Consider the following 20,038-nt stretch of genomic DNA (forward strand, 5'->3'; position numbering starts at 1 on the left):
ACCGAATCGTATTTTGTTTTTGCGATTTAGTACTAGGAAGGGGTGTATTAGGGTGTCCCTTCCTAAAACTGAATAGCACGGGCATGTTTGAATGTTTTGCAACCGTGAATGCTGTCGCAAAAACATTCACAGTTACCACCAACTTCAAGTTGGTGGTAACCATTCACATACAGGAATGGTTCCCCAAGGGATGCCTTCCCCTTTGTGAATGGGGGCGCAAAACGTTATTCAGACCAGGCAGTGGTCTCATGGACCACTGCCTACCCTGAAAACATGAAAAGAAAACTTAAGGAAAACGGGCTGCATTGCAAAAAAAAACTGCTTTATTTAAAAAGCAGTTTCAGAAATGGTGGTCTGCTTTCCCCAGCAGTCCACCATCCCTATGAGTGCGGTCATTCCCCATGGGGTCACAAATTGCGACCTACCTCATGAATACTGATGAGGTAGGACATTTGTGACCCCATTGGGAATCGCAAAGAGTGTGCTTTACACTTTGTTTTGTGACTCGCAATTTGCGATTCCAGAAAGGATTGCAAATTGCGAGTCGCAAAACAAAAAGTCATACATCTGGCCCCCAAGCTTTATGTTTAAACTGTGGTCTTGGCAATGGTATGCCTCTGAACATGGTTGGTCAGCGACTTCTTAGGCTGCCCGCACGTCCCTCATTTGTTCTTGTACAACAGCATCTGCATCCTACAATTTATTCATCTCTCTGACATGGATTATAATAAGTTACACAGTACTTGCACTATAATTCTAAATGCTTTTATAAATGCACTGGCTTGGAACTGTGAATGTAAAGTATTAAACAGAACTTTACCTACTCGTTTCACAGTGATTAATTTGTAAAAAAAAAAAAATGTGTGCTGGTGCCCAAAGCTCTGCTCAGAAACCTGTGACCAACGCTATTACATGTCAATGCGCCAAATACCAAAGCTGTGCAGTATGGAAGTCACCTGACGCCTCTTTGATCGACTGTTGGACACTCCCTGTTCCCATCTCGCTGTTGCAAGTTCCTGCTTCTCCTTTTGTGACGGTTTCCCATCTTTCTTCTTTGTTTGTGCTTCCCTCTCTTGCTCGGGGGAAATGTTGGTGAGGCAAAATAAGTGACGGTTCCCAAAAATTAGTGCCACTGGACCTCAATGGCAACCACTGGCTCGCATTAAGCACTATAGGCCCTGATTTATGAAAAGTTAGTGCTGCCTTTGCGTAATTTGTTGACGCAAAAGTGGCGCAAACTTACAAAATATCAATATATTTGTAAGTTTGCACCGCTTTTGCATCAAAAAATGACGGAGCTAACTTTTCAAATTGTTGGTGCAATATAGTGTACTCGTAACAAAAATCAATAAAGAAACATTTTTTTAAAAAAACTACACTTTCCTGAATTCTAAAAATGCATTACCACCTGAAATCCCACTCAAAAAAATCCCAGTTATCCTTTTCTTAAAATAAAGTAAGTCTAGAATATACATATACATGTAAACTTCAGTTTTAATTATAATACTAATTATAATATTCATTCATATTTTACAGTAAAGATAACCAACATTACTATATTTTTATTTTAGTATGCTTTAATTTAATTATTTAAATTACACTTACTCAAGTTTATAAATTTACTAAACTTAGGCCCATATTTATTACGATTTGCGCCACACAAGGGAAGGCAAAGGCAACTCAAAACCTCAATGAGATTTATCAAACCCTCCCTGGCTATCTTCTGTGGCCATGAGTGGCTTGAGAAAAGTAGAGTAAGGCAAGGCAGAACAAATCCCTGCCTTGCGTTACTCTGAGGCAGGGAGGCTTGGCATGGGTGGAGCATGGGTGTTCCTACACATCCATCCATGGATTCTGATACATTCCCAGATTTACCAACATTAGTAGACCTGGGAATGCGTCAGAACTGTGCACCTCCCCACCAGAGGTGCAATGAGGAGAAATATCCTTGGGCCGGTTTTACTAAATAGTCACGCAGCACAGTAGCAAAAAATGCGGTGCTGCACGAGGAGCTAGCAGGAGAGTGCCATATTTACAGAAATACATCTCTCTCCTCCCCTCTCCCTAGAGCCAAGGCTGATTTTAGCTGCTGTGCGCCACACACACCTTTGTGCCATAATGCAAGGTTGTGTCCGTAAGTCTAGCATAGGTTTTGTACTAGAAGGGTACCCTCCCAGTACAAAATACTATGCATAGACACACTTTAAAATGTTTCCTACTTTGTATGTATGCTGCAAGGTGCAGCACATATGCAAAGTCGGAACAAAAGGAGAAATTAAAACATTTCTTCTTTTAACACCTGCTTTCACATGGCATTAACATTTGGTGCAAAACCCTGTCTACACTTGTTTGCAGATAGGGTTTTTAGTCAGAAAGCATGGGTGGTTGCAGGGGAACGCCCATGTACCACCCATGTAATGCTCCCTTGGCGCTAAGTAATCGAAGCAGTGCTTTGTGCTGCTTTGCGTTACCTTTAGGGTACTTTACAGTGCAAAACAAGTTTTGCTGTGGAAAGTAAATAGGAAAAAAAAAGAATTTGAGTCAATTAGCATCACTTTTGTGATGCAAATATGATATAAAATCTTAATAAATATACCCTTTATTTATTCTTGTTGTTTCCTCTTTCTAAGCGTGCCGCATTGATACATACAGTGAAACTAATAAAATCAGAATAATTTTTTGAATAATTAGTATTACTATAAATTTCTTTTAATATATCTTCATTTTTGCAAATTCTGCTTGCTGCTACTCTTTTAGGTAGTTGAAGCACCAAGGGGCATATTTATCATAGTGTTGGGTAGTCCTTGCGGCACGCAAGGGGGTGCAAGGTCGACACAACACTCAAGGTAGATTATTCAAGACACCAAAGGCCACCTGCCTGGTCCTGCATGGGTTGATAAATCTGGAGTAATGCAAGGCAGCACAAATCGCTGCCTTTCATTACTCTGACCCAGAGGGCCCAGGGAGGCATTCCATGGGTCTTCCCAGGCATCCACCCATGGCTTTTGGCACATTCCCTGATTTAGCTCCCAGGGGAGGCGTAACAATGAGAAATATCTTTGTATAATTTTTCCCTCTTTCTAGGTTTGCTGCATTCAACAGTACACATAGAAAGAGGAAAATGCCATTGAGGATTGTTTTTGTGCACAAAAGTGTCCTTTCCTGCACAAAAAACAACCCTGCATGCACCGCAGACAACAGAGGCACCCTTTCACCATGACTCAAAGATATCTGCAGTGGTTTGAGGCAGCCACTAGTGCGTCAGTGCCAGAAAAGGAGCCGAAATTGCCATATATTGTTAAATACGGTGCATTCCTGCCCTTTCCCTTAGCACAGCGTAGCAAGGTGGCCTGCTGGATTGTGCTGCACGGAAGTTTGATAAATATGTCCCCAAGTGTCTAAGATGGACGTTTTAATCACACTTCTCCAGTCTGACCTCTTCTTTGCTTTTATCACTTTAGTTTGTCTTGCTTTTCTTGTACAGCCAATGTTCAAGGGTCTAGCATACTCCATATTTAAATGGGGGTCAGGGTCGAGTTGCAAAGAGCTCTAGATTTAAACTGGGGAGAAAAAGGATTGTCCCATCATTGCTATCACAGGCCATTACCACTGCAATCGTAGATTTACAGATATTTTTTAAAGCTACAGAAGTCCCCAAAGGGATGTGAGCTTGATGAACTGGCCATATGTGAACATATGTTCTCTGATTATTTCTACATATGTTCATAGACCTTACACAATTGTGCAGCATAGTAGAGTTGAATCATCACAACAAAGAAGGACAGTCCCCCTTTGTATTTTGTGTTATAGATTTCTTGGAGATCAAAAGTGTCTTGCAATTGCTGGTGAATGATGGTAGGAGTTTTTGAAGTTTCTGTATATGCTTCTTGTGGAGCAGGACTGGAGGTGCCTGAAAGAGACACAGAATCCTCTGTAATATGTATCTGAACCTGATCAAATCATATTTGAAGTAGTGTAGGAAATTCAGGTAATTAAAGTAAAGATCCTCTCAATAGAATTAGTAAATTTAGGGCCAGAAGTATGAGGCATTTTTACTTTCGCAAACGGCCCAACTCACAGAATCAGTCTGTTTGCGAATGCAAAAAAACATTTTCATATGTATCAAGCCCAAATTGGGACTCAATAACCTGTTGCTGAATTGAAATTTGAGTTTGTGATTCAGTATGAGGAAGGAGCGTGCTAGGGCTTCCCTTCCTAATACCGAATTGCAGTGGTACGTATGAATGTTTTGCGACCAACTGCAAAACATTTGCCTTTTTGGTGGTAATCCATATGCAAGTGGGAAAGGGTCCCCAAGTGACGCCTTCCTCTTTGATTTGATCTATGGTTGGAAAAATATTTTTTAACAGCAGGCAGTGGTCCCACAGACTTTTCATTTTTCTTTTTGAAACACATCTCATTTTCCTTTAACCTTTAAGGAAAACCGGCTGCATTTAAAACAAATGCTTTGTTGAAAAGCAATCACAGACATGGTGCTATGCTGACCCAAGCAGACCACCAATCCTGTGATTTTCAAAAAATTCCCACTGGGTCGCAAACGGAGACATACCTCATTAATATTCATGAGGTAGGTCTATTTGTGACCCACTGGGAATCGCAAAATGTGTTAAACACATATTTGCTTATTTCTGTTTGAACTTACCAAATAGCGAATAGAAAAAAAACGCTATCTGGTGATCGCAAACACTTACCTTCATACATCTGGCCCTAAATTCCTAAGTACAACACAGACTTTCTGATTATACAAATGGGTATCTGGATCTCAGTTTTGTGAATTTGTGAATTTGTGAATTTCCATGGGCTCACCATAGATTTACAAATACAAATCAAGTTTGGAAAAATATGTTTTAAAAATGCTCCACTTTCTGGAATCACAATCAGAGACAGGATCAGGTTTCAAAAGGAGAGAATCTCATAAGTGACCATAGCAATTTTACATTATCCACCTAAAAGAGAATGCCGTTTGTATCAGAGTTTTGTATAATTATGTTTGTGAAGAGTTCCCTTAAAATTGCATAGAGGAGCTCTAGAAAGGCTGCATCCCTTTCTGTAAGTGCATGCTAATGAGTCATGCAGGGGGATTACTTTTTCAAGTAGAGGGAGCAATTATGTACAGTGCTCTCTGACTCAAATCTAAATATCAAGGAGATAGAAATAAACTGGAAGTCAATGGAAGCACTACAAGACTCAGCACAAGCGCATTAATCTTTGTGTGCTAGAATCAATGCATGCCAGATGAGTTTCAATCCTGTTCAAATGGTCTAGTAGATACTATGGGAAACCAAAATACAAATTTGAGTTTGGCACCATTGAAAGACTTGTTCGCTATTGCCAGACGGTGCAGAGATACAAAAGGCCACATATAGCAATACATTTTTTTTTTAGATAATAGGATAATATGCTGACAAATGGATTGGCCTAATACTCCCACATCTTCTAGTTCATGTGTACTCAAAAACATTTTTCCAGGGATCAAAACATGTATTCTATTATTAGTATTATTATTATTATGATTACATGCGGGATGATGGTTGGGAGAGGGAGCTGGATGGCACTGGTGGTAAGATGGGTGTAGGGGAAGCAAAGCATATACATCTAGTGGCTGAATTGAAAAATGTGAACCCAAAATACATGGGATTAATCCTGGCTTCCCCACTTTACCAAACTGTGTGATCCTAGGCAATTGTTTTACTGCACCTTCCCTCCTTTTTCGTCATTACCACATATAAGAGGACCACCAAATACATTACTTCAGTATGTGTGCTGTGCAAAATCGTCACCTGTGTTTGATTTATTAAACTATTATGTTGTTCATGTTTAATAGGAACTCAGGCCACCAAAAGAGTGCACATAACAAGCGGCTTGCCTCTTTAGTTCACTACTGGCATTGTTGTCAGGGTGGGAGGAAGAAATTATGTTTTTAAATTCATGTCTGAAACTATCACTTTTAAATTAATACTTCTCAATGCACAGATATAACCAATTGTACTAAGGTGAGAAGGTTCTGCATGTTAATTAAAAACATGTTTTCATATTTTACACTTATGCTGCAAGATATCTTTAAAAATGAAGGTGTTGCTAAACTTCAGCAGGTGCAAGTCTCTCTGGTTACTTTCTTTCTTTAACATCAAAGAACGTTAAAATAAATATGTGCCTGTTTATTTAACATATTGTTATTGTTACTTCCGAGTTCAGTAAGCAGCTCCCCAGTGCTCCTGTTGACAAAGGGGCCACATGAAGAGGCCAGGAAGGTCGTATTCGCCCCTGGGACAAACTGTTATTATCAGTGCTCTACTTGGTATAGCCAACTGCTCAATCATTTATTAATGAGACAACAATTGAGGGTGAAGTTCACCTTAGTATGAACAACAACCAACAACCAACAGCATTACATAGCTTATCAAAGCCCATAGCCCTGCCCTGTGAATTAGGAGACTGCTGAGCTTTGAACTAAAAGAGGCTATTGTCAGTCATAGAATTCTCCAAAGGAAGAATGAATTACTTGGCTCCAAAACAGAGGATTGTCTGTTGCTATTCAGCTTTAAATCAGGGGTTTTGAGTTTTGCACAGAGTCCTGAAGAAAAAATACTTCTATTAGTGTAAGTTGGGCAATTGCTACTATAGTTTGACAAATCAGTGACCACAGCTTATAGATTATCATGCAGAGCCCTCACTGCACAACAAAGCAAAAGATCACAGTGCCCTCTTTAGACAGGGTGATAGTATAAACATACCTATTTACAATAACCTCCTAACAAATTTGTGATTTCCATATCAATCTACCCAGGATTATCTACAGAACTGCTTGCTTAAAACATAGAAACAACTGAAAGGACGGTCGGTAAGTGTTTGATACATGATACAACGAATAACTAATAATAGGTGAGGCAATCAAGTAATGTAACTGTTCAGTGATTTAAATAAAGTGACAAACTCGGCGACTCAAATGTATTGACAGCTTTGGATTGATTTATGGTCTAACTGAAATAGCAATAAGATAAGAGTGAACATAAAAACAAGGCAGAAACATCTATTAAAATCCCAAAGGACCCACCAGTAAACAAGTCATCTCTGTCTGGAGTCATCCTATAGAAATTATGGAGGTGACTAAGTCATCAAAAACGACTGAAGCTTTCAGGCAGCGTGACATGTCAAGGGCACTTTAAGAAATCTGAAAGTTCCTTAAGGCGATCTTCCCCTAAGCCTTTACTCTTGTCCCTTTCTGTTTTAATGAATTTGTTTTTGTTGGCCTTAGGACTCTGTGCATTTCACCACTGTGTAACCAGTGCTAAAGTGCTTGTGCTCACTCTCTAAAACATGATAAAATTGGCTTTTACCTGATTGGCATATTTAATTTCCTTTTAACTCCTTAGTAAAGAGGTATGCCATATACCGAGGGCCAGTAAACTAAATGCCATTAGTAGGCCTGAAGCACTTATTGTGCCACCCACTTAAGTAGCCCCTTAACACATGTCCTTGGCCTACCATTGCAGTCTGTGAGCAGTTTTAAACTGCCAATTTGACTTGGCAAAATAAACCCCTTGCCAGGTCTAAAACGTAATTTTTAATACATATAACTCACCCCTAAAGTAGCCCTTGAGCTGCCCATGGGACATGGTGCGTTGTAGTTAAAAGGTTTGACATGTTCTTTTAAGTTTTACATGACCTGGTACTGAAAACTCCCTAGTTTGTTTTTCAACGCTAGCTTATTATATTTAATAATTGATAACATTTGCTTGGGAGCAGGTAGAAGTGTCATGTTTGTGTCTATAATTGTTATTTAAAATCCTATTAACTGGTAATGTCGGATTTTCAGTCATAATTTTGAAAATACCACTTTTAAAAAGTTGAGATTTTCTTGCCCTAACCATTTGGTTCCTGCAGCCTATTTCCTAGGTCATATACTGGGTGTAGTTGGCAGTTTGCCTTTGTGTGTTCCACCCTAAAAAGCCCCACAATAGAGGGATTTACTGTTGACAGAATTGGCCATCCTAGCAGGATGAGAGGACGGAGCTGTGCACAGCCTCAGCTCACTTCTAAGACCTTGCCTCAGCTCACACCCAAAGAAGCTTACACAAGCTGGTTGTGGTTTGGCGTCAGCCTGGGACCAGGGCAGGGGTTTTAATTACAATTCTTTAGACACCAAACTCAACCTACCTATTTCCAATTGGAAGTTATAGCTTATTAAATGGAATAAGGTAACTCCAATGTTATCCTATGGGAGAGGCAGGCCTTGCAGTAGTGAAAAGTGTTTTTCACTACCAGGACATCTAAACCTTAAACGTACACATTCTACTTGTTAAATACACTTCACCCTGCTTTATAGGCAATTTAGGGTCTTCCCTAGATGTGACATGTGTATTAAAAAGGGAAGTTTAGGCCTGGCAAAAGGTTTATTTTGCCAGGTGGAAGTGTAGTTCAAATACTGCACATACAGGCTGCAATGGCAGGCCTGAGACATACTTAAAAGGCTACTTAAGTGGGTGGCACAATTAGTGCTGCAGGCTCCCTAGCAGCATTTCATTTACAGACTCCGGGCACATGTAGTTCCACATTTCTAGGGACTTGCAAGTAAATTAAATATGCCATTTTGATGTAAGCCAATTCTACCATGTTTAGAGGAGAGAACATAAGCACCTTAGCCATGAGTGTTAAAGTGTGCAGAATCCTAGAGGCCAACAAAAATGGGTTTAGAAAACTGGAAAGTGAAGACAAAAACTATGGGGATGACCCTGCAGAAAGAGCCTAGTCCAACATTGGCGGTGATTGAAAAACTGCTGATGAAACCTAACAATTAAGGATGCACATTATCATTATTAATAAATGGTGCATCATACACCTAAACGAGGACAAGCACATCAGTATTGACAATAGACCCTAATGGAGTCAGAGCAAATCAGCAAAGAAGATTAATGAGTCAACAATCAATCAGACTTTATAGAGAGCAGTGCTATCACCACTGGTGGCATCTGGGATGCAATGTTTCTGTGGAAGAGCCAGGTCTTGAGTTTTAACCTGAAGTCTGCCAGTGAGGGTGCAGTTTGTAGGTTGATGGGAAGATCGTTGCAGGCTTTGGTAGCAATATAGGAGAAAGAGTGGCTGTCACTCTGGCTGAGATGGGTCTTGGGAGTGTGCGCGAGGGCCAGAGAGAAGGAGCAGAGGTGTATGGCTGGCTGGTGGAAGTGTAGACGGTGGTTGATGTAGTCCGGTCCTTGGTCATGCAGGGCTTTGTAGGCATGCATGAAGAGTTAGAAGTGGCACCTCTTCTGGATGGGAAGTCAGTGGAGGTCTCTGAGGTGGTGGGTGGTGGGGGTGCATTTGGGTAGGTCCAAGATGAGTCTGGCCTGGTGTTCTGTATTGTCTACAGTTTCTTTAGGAGCTGGGAATAGATGCCAGCATAGAGAGCATTGCAGTAGTCGAGGCCGCTGGTGACGAAGGCCTGGTGATGTTTTTCCTGGTGTTGGCTGGGACCCAGTGGAAGATTTTGCTGAGCATACGGAGAGTCTGGAAGCAGGAGGAGGCGGTTGTGTTGATCTGCCACATCCTGGTTAGTTTGCCATCAGCGATGATGCCAAGGTTGCACTTTTGCATGAGAGTGGCTCTGAGTTTGGCTGGCCATCAGCTTTTGCCACACAACAAAGCGTTTTTTCCCAAAGATCAGGACGTCCCGCTTGTCAGCCGCTTGTCAGAGTTGCGTTTGAGGCAGTTTGCTTTCATCCAATTGACTACATTGGTCATGATGTTGCAGAACTTTGTTCTGACGGTGGAGGGGTCTTCAGTGAGTGAGAGGTTGCGTTGAGTATCGTTTGCATAGGAAATTATGTTGACCCCCTGCGATCTGACGATGTCAGCCAGAAGGGTCATATAGGTGTTGAATAATGTGGGGCTGAGGGATGAGCCAAGGAGTATGCCGCAAATGATGTTCTTGGGTGTGGAGGTGAAGGGAGGAAGTAGGATGCTCTGAGTGCATCCTGTCAGGAAGGACATGACTCACTTGAGGGCATCGTCTTGTATGCCGATGCTGTTGAGTCTGCCAGCTGATAGGTTAAGGAGGATGAGGGTGGCGGTCCTCCACAGTCAAGGAGTGCTCTGATGTCATCCATGATGGAGATTAATGTAGTCTTGGGGCTGGGGCAGAAACCTGATTGGGAGATGTCAATTAAGTTGTTTTCTTTTAGGTAGCAGGTAAACTGTTGATTGATGACCTTCTTGAGTACTAGGGTTGGGGAGCAGCAAGATTGGTCAGAAATGTGTGAGTTCGTTGAGGTCAGCGGAGGTTTTTTTCAGGAAGGGTCTGATTGCCACGTGTTCCATTTGTCCAGAAAAGCTGCAGAGTTGATGGAGGTATTGAGGGTACTGATGAGTTCTGTGCTGATGAGGTTGCTTCCAAGATTGCACAGGTGGTGGGGACAAGGATGGGAGGGTGACCCGGGGTGGATTCATGACATGAGGCAGAGGTGGATTCTGTGGTGAGCGGTGACCACTTGGTGATTGTTCTGCTGGTGAGCGCTGGGGGGTCGAGAGAGCTGTGGTTCGAGGCAAAGGGTTGAGGGTCCAAATTGTGTATGGTGGCGAACTTGCTGTGGAAGTAGTCTGCGAGGGTGTCACAGAGTTCTTGGGAAGGGTGAATAGTGTTCTCTGTGGCTGTCAGACTGGTATATTCATTGACTATTCTGAAGAGTTCTTTTGTGAGGTTAGTTGCTGAGTCAACAAGGGTTGTGATGGCCATTCTCTTAGCTTCCTTAAGTTGTCAGTGCTAGTTGCTCAAAGCTGCTTTGTGGGTGGTTCTAATGGAGGGATTCCTGGTGGATCGCCATTGTTTCTTAAGTCTGTAGCAGCTGTGCTTGGTAGCTCGGAGCTCCGGGGTGTCCTAGCTGGCATGTCTAAAGGGATTTTTGGTTCTGGCTGGTTTCAAAGGGGCAACTCTGTTGGCGCATTTTGTGATCCAGGTGGAGAAGTTCTAGATGGCTTGCTCTAGGTTGGATGAGGCTTTGGGTTTGGATGAGGTGAGGGTCTGCATCAACGGTGTTCCTGTTACTTTGCTCCAGCTGTGGTAGTTGGCTCTGTGGTGCTTGGTGGGAGTGTGTTGAGTGCTGGCAATGGTGAAGTGGATGATGCTGTGGTCAAACCAGGAGAGTTCTGTGACGTGGCGGAATCTGACTCTGTTGCTGGAGGTGAAGAAAGGATTGAGTGTGTGTCCAGCTTTGTGTGTGGGTACGGTGACCAATTGGGTAAGGCCTATGTTGCTCTTATTCCAGAGGAGAGTGGTAGAGTTGATGTTGTTGGTATCGTCGATGTGGAAGTTGAGGTCTCCAAGTAGGATGTGGAGGTTGGAGTCGATAACTAGTGGTGCAGTGATGTTGGGGATGGTGTTGCAGAAGGCCGGAGGATGGGGTCCTTAGGGTCTGTGTACGAAAGTGCCTCCTGCAGTTGTCTTGGCATCAGTTTGTAGCTTAAAGTTGAGGTGTACCCTGAGGGGTGTGGTTTTGTCGCTGGTGGCGATGCATCAAATGGTGTTCTTGAAGATGATGGTGATGCCCCCATCATGTTTTGTTGATGCGGTCTAGGTGTATAAACTTGTAACCGTCAGGTGTTGCAGTGGTGATGTTGGGGTTTGAGGAGGGGGATAGACAGGTTTTGGGGATGAATGCCGTATCAGGGGTGAGGGAGGAGACGGTGTCACAGATTTCTGTGGCGTGTTTGCAGAGGGATTGGGCATTGAGCAGGATAGATCAGAGTGGTTCCGGGTTGTTCGTAGTCTTCCGAGTGGGTGTGGTGTGCGGTCCTGTGTGGGCTGGCAGCTCCAAGTTGCAGGAGAAGTGGCATCGTCGGCAGGTGAAGGGTCCTCTGGTTGCTGGAGGGGAGGCAGTGTAGCGGTTGCTGTTGTGGCATCCGGGGTTCATGGCTCTGAGCTCGTCGGTGGAGTAGTGGTGAGTGGCAGGAGGGCCAGGGTGCCTGCCACTGGGTGAGGTCCAGGCGTGGACGGGCACAGATGGATTTGCCTTTGGTGCACTTTGGTGCATCAGTGGCCTCCATTAAGTAGGTCCTGGGGATGGAGCAGCGTTGTGTGCAGGTGGTGGGAAGAGGAAAAATGGCAGGAAGTGAGAGGGTGAGCGGGAGACTGGGGAGAGTACTGGTCAAGGAGAGAGAATGAAATAAAGAGATTGTGAAGTAATAGACAACCGAGAGGCCAAAAAAGACAGAGAAAGGCAGAAAAGGGCAGACAGCCAAAAAAGGACATTGAAATGGGCAGTAAGGAGACAGTAGAGAAAGTGGGAAGGCACAAGGCAGGAGGACGCGAACTGAAGAAAGCAGGCACAAGAGGAGATAGCAACAAGAGTAATGAGTGAAGAAAACAAGTGAGAAAAAGGACTGAGAGGCACAAGTGGCACGAGGGGAAATAAGTAGGAGGAGAGCAGCCGCAGCAAAGGGAGCAGGAGTGCTGACGGAAAAGCGGGCACCGAAGAGCAATGAGACCAGTCACAGGGAGCGCTAGTGCGAAGGCCGGCTCCATGGAGGTAAGCACTGGTGTCAGGCACAACCACAGGCCACTCCTAGCTGTATAGCTATTTTGTTTTGAATTGTATTCCCTCTACATAGATCTTTATTTCTGATTATTTTCAATTCCTATTTATATTTCTTGGTGAATTTTACTGTTAACAGTGAGATGGCCAGAGCTCTAAGGCACTTGGCTCTATGTAACATAAATAAATTAATGAATAGACAGGTAGTGATAAGCGTAGCTATAAACAATTTGCAAAAAAGAGACGAATCATCACTGAAAAGTCCCATGCTAAACAATCGTAAGGTAACAAACAGAGAAAGCTGACAGAATGATAGAAAAGAGGTCTGATGCCCTCAATCCGGGTGCGTTGTTATGTATTTGGCCGGTTCCACCGCGCCATTAACCTGCGAGTTTGAGGTATGTGTTTTCTCAAATTCTGAGCCTTTTCCCCCTCATATCGGATGTGTGACCAGACGTACCCTCTCCAGTAGAAAAGTATAATATCTCCTGGGTCTTAATGCACCTCAATGCCAATTGTGCAGTACAGCTGAATGACTGGCAGTGATTTTTCGGCTTAACTGTTATCTTTGTTTGTTTGAGTTCATTTAACACCAGACAGTAAAAATAGATGGACGAAAGCAAGCGAGAGTGAAGGTGCCTCTTTTTGGCTCGGCCAGATGCCTGTAGAAACAGGCCAGTGTTATAACTCTGGCCTGATAACCCAGATTTTAACCCCAGCATCAGTCTATTTATGCGCTTTTCAGTACATTAACTATTTAAATAGAATATTGAAAACTATTACTAGAAGAAGACAAATATTTTAGAAAAGAATGTATATTTGTCAAAATAGAAAACAATTTACAACGTGGAAATTCAAAAATGTAAAATGCGAACATAGGTAAAAAGAAATACTTAGTGGAAATAACATCACAATCTAGAATCTAGATTTTCAATGGGGCAGGGCGCTATTAAAAGGTATTTTTACATGTCTAATGTTTCCTCACACATTCACATCAATTTTCATACAAATCACACAAATATTTTGAGATAAATACTTCAATATGTTTTTTAAATAGAAAAGATATGCTTCTTGATGGCCAGGCGTGGGGGTGGTATCTTAAACTAGTATAAAGTACTGGCATGCACAGGTGACTGGCGGCTTCAGATGAATCTGAAGGAAGCCGACACCGTGTCTAGGGAAGCTCCATACCATGTGGCTGCGCCTCAGTGTGCACCTCATGCATCCCCCACCGCAGGACACACAGGTACACCCCTTTCGTAAGCCCTCTCCCTGCTCCTCCCTAAGCCCTCCCACTTCGTAGTAAGTATATCAATTTTTCCACATTTCCAACTAAGTAGTAGATGTGTTTGTTTGAGGATCTCCACATAAAAAAGATTGGAGAGGTGGAGATTTACACTTGTAGGTTTGTGAATAAGATTTTGTAGTACTTTAGTAGTACTTTTAGATGCATTGCAAAATGCAGTTTATGAATAAGCCCCTGAAGCAATAACTAATGCAGAAATAGGCCACCATATGCAATTAATCAGTAGGTTTGAACACTGACAAGTTATCAAAATAATAATAGTTCGTCCAATATTTTTATGTATTGTATTCCGCCACCACTCAGCTTTGCAGACATATCTAAAGTTATAAAAATAAACAAATATGCAATTTTTTTAATGTCATCAATTAGGGAAAGATTTACAAAATAGCAGACTGTAGCCAGAAAGAGCAATTTTCTCCTCGCAGAAGCAGTTTTGTAGTTTCTAAAGGGGCAGGTCAGATTCACAAATATGACCTAAGGGAAAGGGGTGGGTAGGCAGCAGAAGTGCTGCACAGCCACGCCCTCCTTGCATGCGTAAGTAGCAGGCGCATACCAGCACCTGACACCCATGAGTCACTGGGTGAGGGCTGAGCAAGGCCTACTTACATGACCAAACCCCATGTCCATCACAGAAGTATTTAAAGAAGCTCTGTCTAATGTCATATCTACCCTTAACTCATGGCTAGAAATGAAAACAAGTACTCCAGCACTCATCGCCTGACTGTGGAGTAATGTACAATTGAATATTGAGGGTAAGAATTGTGAGATACAAATATATGGTATACAAAATATTGAAGATCAAAATATCGAAAGGTAAGTGCATATACTATAGGTATAGGTTTACTATTCCTAACCCCACATATAAGTACCTTGAAGATATGTATATCTTCATGGTAGACATAGGTGGCGTTAGCACTTGAAAATCCATACCTACCTTTTGATATTTTGGAATCGATATTTTGTCCTCGATATTTGTATATTTCAATATTCTAGCTTTGATCTTCAAGGGGCACAACCAGTGCTTTAAATGGGCTGGTACTGTTCGGTACTGAGTACCGGCACTTTTTTTTATTTTGGGAGGGAGAGTACCTGCACTTCTCAGGAAAAATGTAATACTTTTAATTAGAGAGTACCGGCACTTCTCAGAAACAAGCAGGTACTCTGGTATAGAGTACCTGCACCTCTGTTTTTCCATTTCAAGCACTGGGCACAACATGGGGAGTGCTGTACTGCAAGTGAGTACATACATATTCCTTGTTTACAGCACCATGTGCCCGGCAGCAGCCATGCACAAGAGCTTGACTATTTTAGGGATAAGGTGGCCATGGGCAGTACAGGGACAGGCCTCCTTCCTTTGTGACCGAGTAATGCGACTATTTCTCCACCTTCCTCTCCGCTGGACATGTCATCTACAAAAAATTGTATGCATGCTCAATCAGCGTATGGCTAACGTAATGAGCCTATTGGTGGTTGTACAATTATTTTTTGGGAGTTCAGTCATGTGGCAACCGCACAGAGTTCAGAGTGAATAAAGTGTGCCTTTGCGGTTTATCGATGGCGGTAGCAGCACTCACGCACAGATATACAATCAATTTTTGATGTCGTTTTCTAGTGTTTGACTGTTTGTCTCGTTGATACTTCACCTCAAATTCTTGCGTGAACCCATTCCTTGCGTGCAACTCTGCAACATGTTTCGGAAAGCGCTTGATGGGTATAGCTCCAACGCCATCTTTATGGAAAATAAAACAAATGCAAACATGATATTCTAAGTGATAATAAATAAGGTAATGATCACAAAATATCACTTGCAACATGTGTCCATATTCATTGTCAGCCTGTTGACTGACGTTCTCCATAGGGTGGTACCTGTTTCTGCATGCTGTTCAACAACACCCGCTCACAAAATGCTCTGTCTTGTTACTATTTCAGTTTTGAGAACTCTCCTCCCGTGACAAATTACATTTTCGAGTTCATGGTCCCAGTGAAGTTCAGCATGACTCATTATGAACATAATCAGAAATTAAAACAAGGGCTCTAGGTAAAATTTACATTAAGTGCAGTTACAGAAATCAGAATTACCGCACACTGTAGCACATGCAATAATGTAACTGCAGACATGTCATTCATTTATTGCATCTGTTCTTCATTGGAAATGCAGAATGTCAGACCGTGTAATTGTAATCAATAAACTTTTTTTTCGTCGGTATATTTCAGAACAGTGACACCCTGCACTGATGTTTCCAGGCCATGGTTCACCTAAATTGGGTTTTGTACGGGAAGGCGTCCTTCATGGACAAAACAACTATGCTTAGACATAGTTTAACATTTTTCTAACTTTGCCTGAGTGATATACACAACACCACACCTGCAAAATTAGAGGTTTTGAGAAAAGACTTTTCTTAAATTTTACGCCTCCCTTGAGGAGAAGCCGGGCTATCTTTTTTTAGTAGATATGGCTAGGCTTCTAAAGTCATGGGTGGTTGCATGGGATTGCCAGTGTACTGCCCATGGGATGCCCACTTAATGCAAAGAAGCACAAGTAGCGCAAAGCACTATTTTGTGTTACTTTTGGGCAACTGTTCAGCCAAAATCAAGATTTGCGCTGGTAGTAAACCTGCACCGGCCCAAAGCCTGGATAAATCTGACCTTTAGTCTGTACAACATAGAGAGGTTGTCTTCCCACAAGCCCCTTCTCTTTATGCCACGGAGTTGGTGTGGTCCTCTGCCTCAGTCTCTGGTGAACACAGGCACAGCCGGACGTGGCTCTAGTTTATCGGCAATGCAACACCAGCCACTATTAATGGAAGAGGGTTGAGCATTAGTGCACATGTAGGCCAATAACAGCCACTGCGCCTGGCCAGGGATGGCGTTAGTTCACCGACAGGGAAATACCACTGATAGACATAGGGGTGGGGTGGAATTAGATCAAATCATAGATCAAAGCATAGCGCCACTAGCCGTGGAGAGAGGGAGAGATTACATCAAAGCATAGCACCACTAGCCGTGGAGGTGGGGAGAGATTAGATCAAAGCATAGCGCCACTAGCCGTGGAGGTGGGGAGAGTTAGATCAAAGCATAGCGCCACTAGCCGTGGAGGTGGGGAGAGATTAGATCAAAGCATAGCGCCACTAGCCGTGGAGGTGGGGAGAGTTAGATCAAAGCATAGCGCCACTAGCCGTGGAGGTGGGGAGAGTTAGATCAAAGCATAGCACCACTAGCCGTGGAGGTGGGGAGGAATTAGATTAAGGGCACAGTACCCACTAGCTATGGGGGTGGGAGAGAGTTGGGGCATTACTTCAGCAAATCCTTTCACTCCTCTCCTGTTTTAAAAGGCTAAATCCTGACCCGCTGTCTGGGATGGTGTCACAGTGAGAGGCTTTGATCACAGCCTTGTTTAAGGTAAAACGATGCTCTGTGAGGCATTCCTGGTGCTCAGTAACTTCAGTGCTAACTGAGCACAGACATTAAGAGGGAACTGAGCACTGAGAGAAGAAAACTGAACTCACGTAGGGGAGTTCATCCTCCGTTGTAGCCCCCTTTCAAAATATCAGGGCCTCATTTGCGAGGCCCTAGCAGCACACTGCACCACCAGAGTCTTTTTTTTTTTTTAAACGCTCTGGTGGGCATGTGCCAGCCCATATTTACATGGCCACACAAAGACAGCTTGCAAGGCTTTTCATGGCCTTTTAAATATGGACCCCTTTCACGCATAACACTGCGTGAAATAGGCATTCTATGGGTGTTACCTGGGGTGTTCCCACACAACAACCATGGAACCCAAAGGAATCTGATGCATTTTCAAATTTACAAGTCTGGGAATGTGTCAAATTCTTACGCCACCTCAGGGGCGCACATAGAAAGAGGAAAACAATCATCCTCACAATGTAGGCACCCTTGCATCATGGTGCAAGGGTGACTGCGTTGGTGCTTGGCAGCAATTAGTGCACCAGCACAGGGGAAAAGGACAGAAATGCAACGTATCTTACAGATTTCTGCCCTTTCCAAGTGGTGCAGGGCAGTACAGCAAGGCATTTGCTGTGCCGCCCTGTGCAACGGGCCTTGTAAATGAGGCCCTCAGTGTGCCCAACTTAAATTGTGCAATCAAGTGTAACGTAAAAAAGCCCCAGGCAATCAGTCAAATTGGTGTAACGATTACAAGAGATGAAACGAGAGAATTAATTTGTCAAGGGAAGCAACATAGAAAGAAAAGGGTTGAGCTCAGTGTGGTGCCATAAGGGACCTTACATTTCAACTACATAGGGGAGGAGATGTGATATGTCATAGAGAAGCTTACATGATTCAACAAAAAATAAATAATTATCTCAAGTAACTTTTGTCTCATTTCTGCTTTCTGCAGCCTTTCTACTGCATGCGATGTTAGTATCAAAAGCGGCCTAACGATCTAAGCAGATCAAGGCTACCATGCTATCCCGTTATAGGATCATATGAATTTCAACATGGACAGCTAATGTTGTAACATCTGTCCTTGAAAAGGCTAAAAGCTGGTGTCAATGGCATACAATCTACTTTATAAAATCCATTTTAAACTAACGTTCAGATACAATATAAGAAAACCTTTAAGAAGACTGGAATAAAGTTCATGCCATATGAAGAGTCTGTCAATCCAGTGTCAAGAAAATTGAATTAAGGGGATAGCAGAGATACATTTAGCATAAACACCTACTCAAAGATGTGCCAGCTTGTCTTAGAATGGACTGGTGGTGCATCTTAAGACCAGCTCCAATGGCTATAAGCAGCGATGCCTCACACCTTCAAACTGCATCCTCTCAAAGAAGGGCCAGCCTATTAACTCACTTGTGGTGTGGCCTAAGGCCATTCGCCAAGCTCCATAAGAAAGGTTGCCTCATGCCTAAAAACGCTAAAAGGTGGGACAGGAGACCAACCCACGTGTGATGCACCCAAGGGTCTACCCTCACCTCCATATAAAGGGGTGCCAAACACCTACAAATTAGGGCCAACTCTATATTTTCAAAACCTTAACAGTACAGACTACCCATTACATGAACACCAACTGATCACACTCGCAGAGACACTTTCACCTAAGAAGGTACTAATGGCCCATCAATAACAAATCTACAGCACTATCCTTATGGATGCTAGCCATCATAGCAACAGCCATTCAAGGGGTACATTGACATACAAATTCAACCAAGTTAAGATCACATCCAATGCTAAGGATAGTATTATTCCCAAACAACTCATTTTTTAGGTTCTATCTGATGCTTACACAAAAAAAGTTGAATTAAGTTAACTGTGATTGTTTCACCCTTGATCAGCTTTTGTGAAAGTACGATGGCAAATGTCAATTGGTTCTTCACAGAAATTATGCCTGGGCCAGTTTGCACTGAAGTCCAACTGTTCTCAAGAGAGGTGGGCTAGACACTGCAAAAGATATATCATGTGTCACAAACAACAAAATGACCTTCGAATTCCAAAAGGAGACGCGATGTTGGGGATGAGGTGATGAGTTTAAGTGCTGCACAACATGTCCCTCTTTAAATAACTAAGTTTGGGTGGGTGTCAACAACGGTTCCTATCACCCCTGTGGGAGGAGAGACAATGATCTGTTGAAGTGGGGCTTTCATGCTTGTGGGAGAAGGGGATAGAAAGCAGAGACTGCTGACCCATGAAGACATGTATGCTATGATCATAATCCTTCCTGTATAATAGATGGAGGCCGTGTACTAATTAAATTGGCCATGTCTTCTCGTGTCTCCAACATACTGATCCTATAAATATCAGTTGCCATCAGTCTCGACATAGCAGTATTTCGAACTTACATTAGTAAGTCTGCATTGGGAAAATCATGCACAAGGGTCAGACATGTCTTACTTGTGATATTCACAATCGTTGAAAAAGTGGTAGCATGCTCGGACATGAGTGGGTCATTTACAGGCGGGATCTTTCTCTTTAGGAGCCCTCTTCCTCCCTGGTGTGCACCACTCACCCGGTGGCACTGATTCCGCAGGTGCCCATATCAGGCCCGGCCTTTGTATTGCTCCCGGCATCTGAAATGTCCTTAAATATGCATGCAAGGCTACTCAGAGATATTATTGAGGGGCATAGTGTACGCATCTGTATGCACATCACCCACGAATCTGCTACCCCTTGTCTTCTAGCTCAGCGAAAGCACACCTGGCACACACTGATCATCAGGGGTTTTCAG

At 42.9% G+C, this 20,038-nt stretch overlaps 1 protein-coding gene across 11 annotated transcripts in view; it reads right to left on the reverse strand.

The window, feature by feature from the left end:
- Window positions 1-20,038, reverse strand: part of PTPRZ1 (protein tyrosine phosphatase receptor type Z1) — a 572,466-nt gene that overhangs the window by 104,657 nt on the left and 447,771 nt on the right. For all 11 annotated transcript variants that reach the window (XM_069229904.1, XM_069229910.1, XM_069229908.1 and 8 more), the window contains one exon: window positions 15,495-15,580. In XM_069229904.1, coding sequence (XP_069086005.1) covers window positions 15,495-15,580 — 86 coding nt within the window. The remainder of the gene's footprint in view (window positions 1-15,494; window positions 15,581-20,038) is intronic.

The sequence above is a fragment of the Pleurodeles waltl genome, chromosome 4_1 (genome assembly GCF_031143425.1).
Source record: "Pleurodeles waltl isolate 20211129_DDA chromosome 4_1, aPleWal1.hap1.20221129, whole genome shotgun sequence".
Lineage (NCBI taxonomy): Eukaryota > Metazoa > Chordata > Amphibia > Caudata > Salamandridae > Pleurodeles > Pleurodeles waltl.